The sequence below is a fragment of the Callospermophilus lateralis genome, chromosome 2 (genome assembly GCF_048772815.1).
Source record: "Callospermophilus lateralis isolate mCalLat2 chromosome 2, mCalLat2.hap1, whole genome shotgun sequence".
In the NCBI taxonomy this organism is placed as follows: Eukaryota; Metazoa; Chordata; class Mammalia; order Rodentia; family Sciuridae; genus Callospermophilus; species Callospermophilus lateralis.
The window spans coordinates 3,773,882-3,786,366 of NC_135306.1; the positions used below are offsets into that span (position 1 = coordinate 3,773,882).

The window sequence follows — 12,485 nt, forward strand, 5'->3', positions numbered from 1 at the left end:
CACCCCGTGGCCTGGAGCTCGCTGCTGCAGCTGCGGCGCGCGGGACGCACTGGGATGAAGGCAAAGGCGCCGGCCTCTGAGCGCGCCGCTCAGCCGCGGGCTGTCGGGAAGCTCACACGGAAGAGAAGCAAGAAGAGGTTCTGGAAATACAAAGCGCGAGAAGGAAGCAGCACTCCGGGAAGCGTCCCCAGAATGGCCGTGGGGCGGCCTCCCAAGGCCCCCGAAGACTTTTCTCAAAACTGGAAGGCGCTGAGGGAGGTGAGACGGGGCGGGGGCAAACGCAGGCACCCCAAGGCTTTTGGTTGGGGCATCGCAGAGCGCAGAACGGAGTGGCCGCAAAAAGCATCCTTACAGAGAGAGCCGTTGGCAGGAGAGGCCATCGGGGGGACCGAGCGACCCTGTGGCTAGCCGGTGCCGGTGGCAGACACGAGGTATAGAGGATTCCGCAACTCGGGCTTTGAAGGAGCTGGTCGTCAATGACAGCTGCCGCGGCTGTTAAGCTCCTGAGACGTACTGACACCTGCCACAGGATCTGGGCTGTGTTCCTACCTACCCCGCTAACACCCGAGAGGCTTGTCTCCTTACAACTGCAGTAAACGACCCAGGATTGCTGCTGGGCACAGGGCCTCACCCAGCAGGCCGACCCGGAAGGATTGTAGAGGTTGCCCTGTGCTCCGCTTTCAAGTCCTTAGTCACTTAGAGCTAGCTGCTGTTATTGTCCCTGTTTCGCTCATTAGGGAAATTGAGGCACACAGAGCTTAAGGGACCTGGCCTGAGGTCACACAGCTAGTAAATGGCAGAGCTGAGAGCCAGATTTACAACATTCTTACTTGAGTTTGTGCTCTTCACTGTGACCAACGTTCAGACAGTTTTCTGGCTTGTATTTCATGGAACCTTGGTGAACAAGAGGGAGAGGATAAAGAACCCCGACACTTGAACCCCGACACTCTGCTTTGTATCTTAATGTGGATGTTCCAAATCATTTTTCTCTTTTGACACTAAGAACCTGTTACAGGCCCATGGGCAACTCCAGGGTTCTGTATGATTTCCTAAGTACAGGTTTGTTCTCTTTCTTACAGGAAAGTAATCAAATGCATAGAAGGGTTGTTCACTACAGGGAAAACTGGTTTTCTGAGATTTCTGCAAGGAAGTAAATCGTTTGGTCTGTTATAGAAATAATAAAGTAGAAACCTACCTCATCCGCTCTCAACTGGCTGCCACATGTCTTAACTGAGGACAACAGCCCAGAAGGGATTTGAGCACAAAGAGGAAATTGGGCTCCAAGACCTTGGAGCACCTCCTGCCACCCATTTGATAGCAGCTTTTCTTTCCATTGAACATGGCCCTCTGTCTTCCTGAGGCCCTGAACAGTAGCAAGCCCAGAGATGGTGTGAGGGAAATGTTGATTTGAGTCACAAGGGAATTAACCTTAAAATCAATTCCAAATTTATTCAAGTGAAAAAAGCTGCCTGTCTCCTCTTCCCAGGCACTCAGTGAAGTGCTCTATGAAGTTTAGTTGCTCAACAGGTTTTTAAAGTATAGAATGTTAGCTTGAAGTTTTGTAGGACTAGAAAAGTGGGTGTAAAATTATGCATTATATGAGAGAAGCAAAAAACGGCATCTCTCCACTAGTGACTTAGGTAAGAATGGAAAAAGGATTTTCCAAACTATTCAGAGCCAGATCAGTGGTGCTGACCACAATATGTGTAGATGTGACGGACGTGCATTTGTACATATGTGCATACATGTTTTTCAAAATGGTGTATGTCATTCCAAATTAAAATGTGGCTTGTATTTTATTTTGGGTCCTATTAGCTGCTGAAGCAAACATCACAAACCTCAGAAAAACCTATTGTCTCTCAGACGAATACAAAAAAGCAGCCTCACCTTAACCAACAGAACAGAAAAGAGACCTCAGCTAAAGTCAAGGGAGAGGAGATGCCAACAAAAAAAGACCAGGAGGCCACAGGGGGCTCTGTTCCCTCTGGATCTAGGAGGGAAAGGATCGTGCCAGTACCTCCCACAGAGGCCAAGGGAGCAGAGCATAAGAAAGGAGCCAAGAAAAGGACAAATGGTGACGTTTCTTTGAAACAAGGGAACATCAAGCATAAGAAGCGGAAAGCTAAGGAAGCAGCCGTGGCCTCAGCTCCAGCCCTGCCCACTGAGTAAGTACTGGCGGCTGTGCTGTGGTGGTGCAGGCCTTCTGCCCCCTTTCTGCAACCACGCCTGGCCCCGTCCTCACCACTGAGGACAGAGGTGCTGAGGCCTGTCTCCCTAGGGACAGAGGCCACTGGCCAGGTGCCTCCAACACCATAGCCTGATGCTTGTTTCAGGGTCACCACCATGTCTCCAGAGTCTAGCACAGAGCTCTGTGCTTAGTGAGCACCAACAAAGCCCTGTAGCGTTAGCAAGCATGGAGCCAGGCAGACCTGTATGCTAGGCCTATTTCCGCTTCTCACCAGTAGGACAGTGTGGATGGACTCCTGGCATCCCCTTGCCTCTGTGTGGCCATCTGTGGAGTCCAAGGAGACCTAGGTACAGCATGTTTGGCTCATTGCTGGTGACCACTCAGTAAGCACTGCGGTGATCACCTGGAGGGGACGTGCTTGTGAGCCAGAGGCTGATTTGGTGTTGCCTGGGTGCTGAAGGTCAGAGGGAAGCGGCGTGTGGGCACCTCCTGTGCTGTGCCAGGCAGGCTGCCTGCAGTGGAGCTGTCATCAAGGTCCTTCCCTCTGGAGTTTGATAGTAAGCAAGGGACACAAGCCGTTTAGTAACTGGAGTATGCTCAGGGTGGACCAAGTGAGGGAGAAGGGGACAGGCACACAACAAGAGGGAAGGGCATCCAGTGGAGTCAGGAGGAGCCTTTCTAAGGGATGGCATCAAAGCAGAGCCTGAGGACTGGAGTGCAGCAGGCAGGCACACGAGCAGACCATGGTGGGGTTCTGTGTGTACTCTGCCCTGGTGCCCATCTATGTATCCTGGTCACTGGATGGTGAGCCTGTTACTTGTGTAATTAGAAAACGGCAGCCATCGTCCTGCTGACAAGGAACTATCTGTTTCTGTTTGATGTTCTTTGGGTTTTTCTGCTTCATGAATCTTGAGTAGTGAGCATATTTGCTAATTAAAAGAAAGATGGGGCTGGAGTTGTGGCTCAGTGGTAGAGCGCTTGCCTAGCATGTATGAGGCCCTGAGTTCAATCCTCAGCACCACATATAAGTAAATAAAATAAAGATAAAAGAAAGGAGTTGGAAGGAAAGGTCACGATGATTCAAATAGTAGGCACAGCCAGGCCAGTGTTTGTAGGAGGAACAGTCTCCACCATACTTGAGCCCACCTGCACCCCAAGTCTCTCCCCAACAGCCAGACCTTTCTGGTGGTCAGCTGCTTTTGTCTTTGTCTTTTAGGGAAGACATCTGGTTTGATGATGTTGATCCAGCAGATATCGAAGCTGCTATAGGCCCAGAGGCAGCCAGGATAGCAAGGAGGCAGCTGGGCCAGAGGGAGAGCAGCACCACCCTGGTGAAGGAGCAGGCCTTCCACGGGTATGCGTGGCTGAGGGCTGGGGCAGCTGGGGATTTCCAGACTTCTGGGGTGTAAGCTCTTCAGGGCAGAGGGTCCCTTCCTCCGGTTGAATGGAGCAAGCACCACCCAGGACCCTGCTGAGAACTGGTGTGGCACAGCATGTCACGGGGTGCGCAGCATTGATGCAAGGCCTCACCCAGGCTCCCTCAGGGTCTGGCCTGCATCCTGGGCTGCAGGGCCTGTTACACTTGAGCCTCTGGTTCCCTCAGCCTGACAAGAGCCTTGGCCCTGGATTGTGAGATGGTGGGCGTGGGCCCCAAGGGGGAGGAGAGCATCGTGGCCCGCGTGTCCCTCGTGAACCAGTATGGGAAGTGCGTTTATGACAAGTACGTGAAGCCCACCGAGCCCGTGACAGACTACAGGACAGCGGTCAGTGGGATTCGGCCCGAGAAGCTCAAGCAGGGTATGGCACTCACAGTGCAGGAGCTCTGGGGAGCAGCACCTATGTTCTCTTCCCTGCCCCTGCTGCCCTAGTTTGTTCGGGGCACTCGGCATCCTGTGTGCTATGCCCCGGGGGTGGTTGCCTTCCAGGAGGAACAGTGTGTTCCCGTGGCTTCCCTGCCCTTTCTTCCTTTGCTTTGGTGTCCCCCCCACCTATTAAAAAACAGGGTGGTTCTAGAATTGCTTTGTGCTGTGTGCAGTGGGGACTGAGATAGTGTGTTGGGGATCAGGAAAAGAGGCCATTGGGAGCTTTGGGGATAGGATCTCGGGGACAGATCACAGGGTCCCTTTGGGAAGCCCTGAGAAGGCAATCAGAAGCCTGATCTAGCCTCTATTCTAATAGGCTTCCTATGGGTGACATTCAGAATGGGGTAGAAATAGGAAGGATTGTCAGCTGGTGGTGAGCAGAGGGGAGATGACTGTAAGGTGACCAGAAGCACTCCAACCCTGGATATAGCAGAGGCCAAGTCTGCATGTGATGTGATAGCGGGCATCACCTGGGAGGCTCTGATACTTGCTACCTGAAGAAACCTGGTGGTCATCATCAGGGTCCTGGGCCATGTGGCCTTTCTGCACACTGCCTGTCTGCTTCTCCTAGGCATATGGCCATCAAGATGGCCCTGCCACTACTCAGAACCCTAGACTGACCAGCATCTCCTGATTTCAGTTCCTGGAGGGAAGCTGGTCTGATCAGCTCTGGCCGGGTCTGGGCAGGCAGATGGTGCAAGCATGGTTCTGTGAGACTTCTGGTGGGATTGGGGATAAGGGTGGGAGAGGGCTCTCCTGGGTGGAGTGGGGGTGAGGTGGTCCTTGAAGGGTGCCTGTGACGAGGGAGCAGATGGAGCTGCCTCCTGAGCCCAGGATCTAGGGCAGCAAAGCTTCTGCTGTCCATGGTACAGTCTTCCTTTTATTTCTACCTGGAAAACCTCAGCACTTGAGCCTGACAATTGGTTACTGCAGGAAGCTGACTGCACTGTCAGATGCCTCTGAGAGTCTTGGTGCTTATGAACTCTCCTGTGGGCCGAGATGGGAGCAGGTAGTGGGAGGGAGCCCAAGACAACTATGCCCGTGGATCCTTCATGGGCCACCAGAACCTCTTCAGGCCCACCAGAACCTCTGAGGCTTCCAGTTGCATGGCACTGGGGACTTGGCCTGTTAGCTTTGGTCTGGTCGGGGGTAGCATGGAGCACCCCTGGCAGTGGTTTATGTTGCCAAAACTCACTTATCTGTTTTGATTTTCAGGAGAAGAGCTTGAGGTTGTGCAGAGGGAAGTGGCAGAAATGCTCAAGGGCAGAATCCTGGTGGGGCACGCACTTCACAATGATTTAAAGGTGCTGGGTTCTGACTTCCTGGGGACATAGGGCCCACTCTCTCTCGTGTGTGCAGCACTTACCTTCTCATGTCTGTCTCTAGAAGTATTGTTATGGGACTTGTTATTTTTGAATTTGTCCCATGACCCCATATTGGGAATACTTGGATGCTGCTTATTTGCTTCTCAGGATGTCAGGAGGTGTGTGGCACTTGTTTTGAGTACCACAAGCTACAGTGGGACTCCAATGCCTGAGGGGCTGATATCCTGCCCTAAGGAAAAGAAGGGGCTCTGGCCACAGGACACACAGGGTACCTTTCGTGGGATACCTGACTGAGCAGGGGGAAGGCCTGATGACTGGTTGTCCACCTGTGACCAGGGTCCCTTGCACAGAAACTTGTTTATGCAGCAGACACCCTTGGCCCTCATCTGACTTTGTGGTGGGTACTGAGCATCTCTGATACTAGGAGCCTGGCCTTGTGTTTTCCCCAGCATCCTGGGAAAAACCCAGCTGGGCATAGGGCATGGGTCACTTTCAGTTGGTGAGCAAATGCTTGAATGATTCAAAGGAAGCAGAGGGAGCTGGGTACAGTGGCACATGCCTATGTTCCCAGGGGCTTGAGAAGCAGGCAGGAGGATCACAAGTTCAAAACCAGCCTCAACAACTTAGCGAGACCCTATCTCAAAAGATAAAAAGGGTTGGGGATACAGCTTTGTGGTTAAGCGCCCCTGGATTCAATCCCCAGTACCAAAAAGAAAACGGAAGCCAAGGGAAAGCAAGGGCCTGGGCTGCCAGGAGGAGAGATGCCTGTGGACTCTTGCCATGGCCACCAGCACAGGCTTCCAGTGTAGTGTTCTGAGGTCCAGGCAGCAGCCTCCTGTGCCATCCCTACACTCTGTGAGGGGAGCGGGGGGGGGGGGGGGTCTCGATTAACCCTTTACAGAACAGTGGAGGCTTGTGCTGCTGAGCTTCAGTGAGCTTGAGAACATTTCCAGGTGTGGCACCTGTTGCAGACCCAGGTGCCCTGCCCCTTTCTGCTGCCTCTTCAGCTGCCCTGTAGGCGGGAAAGGGACTAGGGCTTCCTCTGGCGGTCATTCCAGCTGGATTCACCTCCTTCCCAGGCGGCCAGTGTGGGGCCAACTTGGTGGGAGTAGGTGGTTCCTTAGGGCATGTGGCCTCGGCCTCTGTTCCTTAGGGTCCTGCAGATTAGAACCCTGTGGGCAGACAGAATGGACATTATCCTTCCTGGGTGTGTTGCTGTAGCTGATCAATGTTCCATGGATATCTAGCAGCCTCAGGCTTTTCAGGAACCTTGGTGGTGGTTTAAAGATTCCTCTTAAATGTTTGGGGCTCAGAGAGAGATTAGTGGTAGACCACATGCTTAGCAATACAAGGACTGGGTTCAATCCCCAGCACCAAAATGGTAAAAAAATAAATAAAATAAATGTTCAATTGTTGGGAGCTAACCAAAGACCTGGGTGCAGTGGTGCACCCTGTAATCCCAGTGACTTGGGAGGCTGAAGCAGGAGGATTGCAAGTTGGAGGCCAGCCCCAGCAACTTAATGAAGCCTTTTCCCATGAAAAAATAAATAGGGCTGGAGTTATAGCTCAGTGGTAGAGCACTTGCTTCGCACATGTGAGGCCCTTGGTTCCATCCTCAGCACCATGTAAAAACAAAGATATTGTGTCCATATACAACTAAAAATAATAAATTTTAAAAAGATGAAGAAGCAAATAAATAGATAAATAAAAGGGCTGGTGATGTAGCTCAGTGGTTGAGTACTTGAACATCCCCAGCATCAAAAAAAAAAGTCATTTTCCCACTTGTGTGTGGAATCACCTTCAGAGACTGCCACAGGTGATGGGAGGGCCACTGATTCGGGGAATTGGGCTGAAGTCACAGGATGAGCTATTGAAATCTTTTTAGTTTCCTAGTATGTAGAACCAGCTCAAATGCTGTTTCCTAATGACTCTCTTTCCTCTGCTTCCTTGATTTCAGGATTTTTGTTAAGGTGGTGGGAAAAAGAGGTTCCATTACTACACCTTGAAACTGCTTGTCACTGTTTTCTTCTAGGTGCTGTTTCTTGATCATCCAAAAAAGAAAATCCGGGACACCCAGAAATACAAACCTTTCAAGAGTCAAGTAAAGGTACTTAAAATGAGTGTGGCTTCTGTCAGATGTTTTCACTCTGCTCCCTGGTAGCTGACTTACTGGTTAAAATGTTTTTTGTTTTGTTTTTACTTTTTTTTTCCTTTCTGTTTATGTACAATATCTTTATTGTATATTCCCCAAAGTGAGATGTACATACCTCTAATGATTTTAGGTGATTCACAGGTAAACATTTACAAATTGAATTAAGGAAAATAAAACTAGCCTTTAAGACTTATGATTTCACAGATTTAAGGTTTGTTTTTACTTTTAACCTTTGAAAAGATTCTTAAAAAGAACAAGTAGGGGGCTGGGGCTGTAGCTCAGCAGCAGAGTGCTTGCCTAGCATGCGTGAAGCACTGGTTCAATCCTCAGCACCACATAAAAATAAACAAAATAAAGGCATTCTGTCCATCTACAACTACAAAAAAAAAAAAAAAAAAAAAGTAGGGCCGGGCATGGAGGTACATGTCTGTAATCCCAGCAGCTCAGGAGGCTGAGGCAGGAAAATAGTAAGTTCAAGGTCAGCCTCAGCAACTTAGTGAGGCCCTAACTAACTTAGTGAGACCCTGTCTCTAAATAAAAAATTAAAAGGGCTGTGGGTATACTTCAGTGACTAAGCACACCTGGGTTCAATCCACTATACCACCCTCCAAAAAAAAGAACAAGCTGGGGCTGGGGACGTGGTCAGGGTGGAGCATGCCTAAGGTACAAGGCCCTGTGTTCCTTCCCCAGCACTCAAAGAAAAGGTAGAATCTGTTCATTGCAACCTTGAAAACAAAAGTGTGAGGGGGCGAGTCCTCCACATACTCGTCCCAAGGCAGGCCCCCGGGTAGGTGCTCACTGTCCTATAGGGTGCCAAGGGAGAGATGGTGCTCCTGGGAAGCAGCAGGGTCCGAGGATGGAAACAGAGATGTTGGCCCCTTTCTTCCCCCAGTGCTGGGGATGGAGCCATGGAACCTTCACATGCTAGGAAAGTGCTCTGCCACTGAGCCACACCCCAGCCTGGCACTGCCTTTAAGATTGCCTTGTGTGTGGTGGGGGGTGGGGGTCACCAGCCTGTCCTGGCTGGTGGCTGCTGCCCTCAATGCCTCTGGCACTCCCAGTGGACTCGAGACTATTTGGGTGAACTCGGAAGCCATCTCCTCCCTACTGGGGAGGCCTCCTCCTGAACAGAGGCAGCCACCCTGCACACTGTGCTCTCTCCTTTCCCTTTGCAGAGTGGAAGGCCATCTCTGAAACTACTTTCTGAGAAAATCCTGGGCATCAGGGTCCAGCAGGCAGAGCACTGTTCGGTAAGTGTCCCTAGGTGACAGTCCTTGGGTTTGGGAGCTGTCCCTGATCTTGAAACTCAAGCACGTGTCACCTGACAGCAGACACAGGAGAGATGGAGCCTGGACAGCTTCGTTAGAAGGCTGTTAATTTAAAACAAATGAAACAGCAAAGCATGCTTATGATGTGTTAACACTCAAAAAATGCTGAATGTAAACACTTGAAAAAAGTTCAGCAATCTAATCAAAGGTGGTGTTAATCCATTTTCTGTTATTGAGATGGAATTCCCAAAGCTGGGTATTTTATAAAGAAAAGGAGTTAATAACTCATGGTTCTAGAGCTCAAGGTCATGGCACTGTCATCAGCTCTGGCAAAGGCCTCATCTCATGGCAGATGTAGTGCAATGGCAGGAGCCTATGGGAGAGTCACATCCAGTACAGGAAAGGGGGATGGGGGTGTCTTTTATTTATTTATTTATTTTTAGCTGTAGATGAACATAGAGTATCTTTATTTTTATGTGGTGCTGAGGATTGAACCCAGTGTCTCATACATGCAAGGCAAGTGCTTTCCCATTGAGCTACAGTCCCAGCCCTGGAGGGGATCTTTTTATGACAACAGTTAACTGAGGCCCAAGAACTGCTTCAGGCCTCCCAAGGGCTCTCCCCAGTGGCCCCACTGGCCCACTCTCACGGGTCTGCTACCTGCATGCTGCCTCATGGAGGACCTTGGGGGCAAGGTACATATGAACCATAGTCAGTGGCCCAGGCCCCCTGCCCTCCTGACCAGGATGGTCTCTTGCCTGTAGTGTGGCGTGCAGCTCTCTGGGCCCTTGTGCCGCAGGGCAGAGACCCCAGCCCACTGTTTGTTACTCTGTATCCCTGATGTCTGCTGAACCTTAAAGGGCAGTGCTCACCCCTTCATCCCTCTGAGTTTCCTTTCTTTCTGTAGATAGGTCACAGAACTGCAGGGTGGGGGGTGGGTGGGTGACCACTCCACGTCTTCTTCCCCATCTTACAGAGGTCTCCTGAAAAGTGTGTGCTTCACTCGGCTGCACATTCCCAGCACAGTGGCTGGCCTGAAGGGCTCAGGATGAGCAGGGGTGTGCAAGGGCAGGAAGTCAGGGGTGTGTCCTAGGCACAGCCAGGAGGGGGTGGTAGGTTGGGGGTGCCTGGTGGTTCCACTGTCTGACCTCCAGAGGAAGGATGGGACATCTGGGCTGCCCCTGAAGACCTGACTGGCCTGGGTGCTCAGCTCCTTCCTCTGAGGAGGCCACTGCCTCTCCATTGTTGTGAGGGGTTCACTGATGGTGGGTGGCTCTGTGTGTCACTCAGTCACCACTGGCATGAGTGCTCCTTCCAGATCCAGGATGCCCAGGCAGCAATGAGGCTGTACATCATGGTGAAGAGGGAGTGGGAGAACACTGCAGGAGACAGGCACCCCCCAGCCTCTGCCCCAGACAGCTGCAATGAGAACTCCTAGCCTGCTGCCTGTTGCCGCCGCTCCACCCTCCATCCTGTCAAGCACCTCTGTCCAGTGGCAGTGGGGACCAGATCATGGGACCAGTGGAGTCGCTCCAAAGTGGGACAGGGGTGAATTGTGTTCAAAGCCAGAACCATGGGGCTTCCTTCTCCCTCTGGCCTCTGCTCTTCTACTGCATCTGGGTGTTTAGGGCAGGATGAGCAGGGGTGTGCGAGGGCAAGAAGTCAGGGGTGTGTCCTAGGCACAGCCAGGAAGTGGTAGCGGGTTGGGGTTGCCTAGTGGCTCCACTGTCTGCTGACCTCCAGAGGAGGAATGGGATGTCTGGACTGCCCCTGAAGACCTGACTGCCCTGGGTGCTCAGCTGCTTCCTCTGAGGAGGCCACTGCCTCTCCATCGTTGTGGGTGATGGATATAGGCTTTGTTAGCCCCAGTTCAAACCCTGTCTGCAGGTGGCTGCTGATTGCAGCTGAGTAGCACAGCAGCTGCCCCACCAGGACTTGCCTGAGGCCGTTGGACATGGAGAAGGGCTTCCTGGAGGTGGGGTCCTATTTCTCACCTGTTTACCTCAGGTGACCAGCATCCAGCAGACCAGCAGAGGCTTCTCCCCACAGCCAGTCATGTGAGACTCGGGACACACTTTTCTATTCCTGAAGCTCCCTGCCAACCTTGGGCAGCCAAGCTGGCCAGTCTGTGAGCACCTATGGGCAGCCTGCGGTCTTCAGGCCAGGCTCGGGTCTGAGGATCTCTCTGGGAACTGATCAGGAGTGGAGTGCACCAAGCCCAGGGCTTCATCGGGCCATCTGATAGCTGTGTGGACAGTGTGCACCCACAGAGGACATTGCTGGCACAGAGGCAGATGCTCACCTCACATGGAGCTTGTGGGGCTGGGTTGGCTCAGTGGTGGGCAGTCACCTCCCCTGTGTGGGCCAGGCCTGCCCCAGCACCATGTAACAATAAACAAATGAAGCTTGTGGAGGGTAGTTCCTTCCCCTCAGCTAGAAACCTCAAGTCCTGCAGACTGTGCCACCAAGCACCACCATGACCTGCCACTTCTACACCAGCAGTGACTCGGACATACCTGGAACCAGCCTTGGGCCTCTTTATTAGTTACTGGGCATAACGGGATGTGCATACTGGTCCCTAACGTCCTCCTCCCCACTTACACCTAGGACAGGATGGCAGGTGCTTCAGGGCAGGTGGGGGCGGCCTTCCGGGAGAAAGGGGACCTTAGGAGCAGCTGCTTGCTCCCTGACAGCGGCTTCAAGCAGCTTCCTTTCCTGGGAGCTGTGCAGTGCAGCCTCCAGACTCAGGGACACTTTCTCTGCATAAGAGACCAGCTCCTGGAAGGGATAGGCAGGTTCCTCTTGGAGGGTCTGGGGTCGAAGCCATTAACTGATGAAATCCACCAATTTGTGAAACCCTCTGGTCACCCCTCCCCCCAGGGTTGACTGGCCCAGTCCCAGAGATGGAGTAATAGGCAGGGAAGTGTCACTGAAGTCTGCCCACAGCACTCAGAGCCTGCTCCAAGTAAACTTGCCCAGCCCATGTCCCCAGGTGTAGGGGCTTGACCTAGTTTGCTGAAGCCTTTCCTGTCACTCACCAGGCTGGAGGTGAAGCGCCCCTGGATCTCTCTGGCCAGAGCCCTGATGCCACTGGACTCCAGCTCTGGCAGGATTTCCTCTGGTGGAACAGAAAGGGTACTGAGACCCAGAGCCCAGCCAGAGGGCAAGGCAGGGTCCCAGGGCCACTTAAGGCATGGGCAGAGTGCCATCCTGGGTTCCATAGTTCATACATTGTCCTGGGCTGTAGCTATACCCTGTGCAGGGGTGCCAGGTGAGTGGAAAGTTTGGGGCCATCTCTGTGGGGCTCCTTCCCTCCCCCCTGACCCTGCTCCCAGGTAGGGCAAGGGGGTCCTCACTGTAGGAGGAAAGGTGGGCCAGCAGCATGCAGAGGTTCTCCACCACCTCAGGGTCATCCTTGTACAGCTGATAGGTCTCCTGCAGGAGGGTGAGGCCACTGCCACCATCCTGTGGCATCACCACCCGGAAGGCTGCCAGCTCTGGGGAAGAGGAAGTGACAGGGTTCCCAGTCTAGTGCTGGCACTGTGCATTTGGTCTTGGGCCAGTTCCTCTGCCCAAGGTTCCCCTGAGATGGGTAGTGATGATATTGGTTTCATGGGTTGCTGGGAGAACTCAGCATTGGGCCCCATCCCCGTCCCAAGCTCTGGGCTCTGCTGGCTCCATTTTCCCACA

The 12,485-nt window shown here is 52.6% G+C and overlaps 2 protein-coding genes across 6 annotated transcripts in view; one reads left to right on the forward strand and one right to left on the reverse strand.

Moving 5' to 3' along the window:
• Positions 1–12,485, forward strand: part of Rexo4 (REX4 homolog, 3'-5' exonuclease) — a 22,361-nt gene continuing 9,876 nt past the window's right edge. For 2 of the 5 annotated variants that reach the window (XM_076845161.2, XM_076845160.1), the window contains exons 1-7: positions 1–258; positions 1,816–2,165; positions 3,405–3,542; positions 3,792–3,985; positions 5,266–5,354; positions 7,408–7,482; positions 8,703–8,777. In XM_076845161.2, the coding sequence (XP_076701276.2) occupies positions 55–258; positions 1,816–2,165; positions 3,405–3,542; positions 3,792–3,985; positions 5,266–5,354; positions 7,408–7,482; positions 8,703–8,777 (1,125 nt within the window). In that variant the 5' untranslated portion in view covers positions 1–54. Of the gene's footprint in view, positions 259–1,815; positions 2,166–3,404; positions 3,543–3,791; positions 3,986–5,265; positions 5,355–7,407; positions 7,483–8,702; positions 8,778–9,282; positions 9,712–10,113; positions 11,205–12,485 lie in introns of those variants that run through there. The other 3 variants (XM_076845162.1, XM_076845163.1, XM_076845164.1) reach the window with 3 other exon arrangements.
• Positions 11,330–12,485, reverse strand: part of Stkld1 (serine/threonine kinase like domain containing 1) — a 19,166-nt gene continuing 18,010 nt past the window's right edge. Inside the window, exons 17-19 of the mRNA XM_076845168.2 lie at positions 12,152–12,292; positions 11,834–11,913; positions 11,330–11,573 (exon numbers count right to left, since the gene is read on the reverse strand). Coding sequence (XP_076701283.2) covers positions 11,421–11,573; positions 11,834–11,913; positions 12,152–12,292 — 374 coding nt within the window. The 3' untranslated portion in view covers positions 11,330–11,420. The remainder of the gene's footprint in view (positions 11,574–11,833; positions 11,914–12,151; positions 12,293–12,485) is intronic.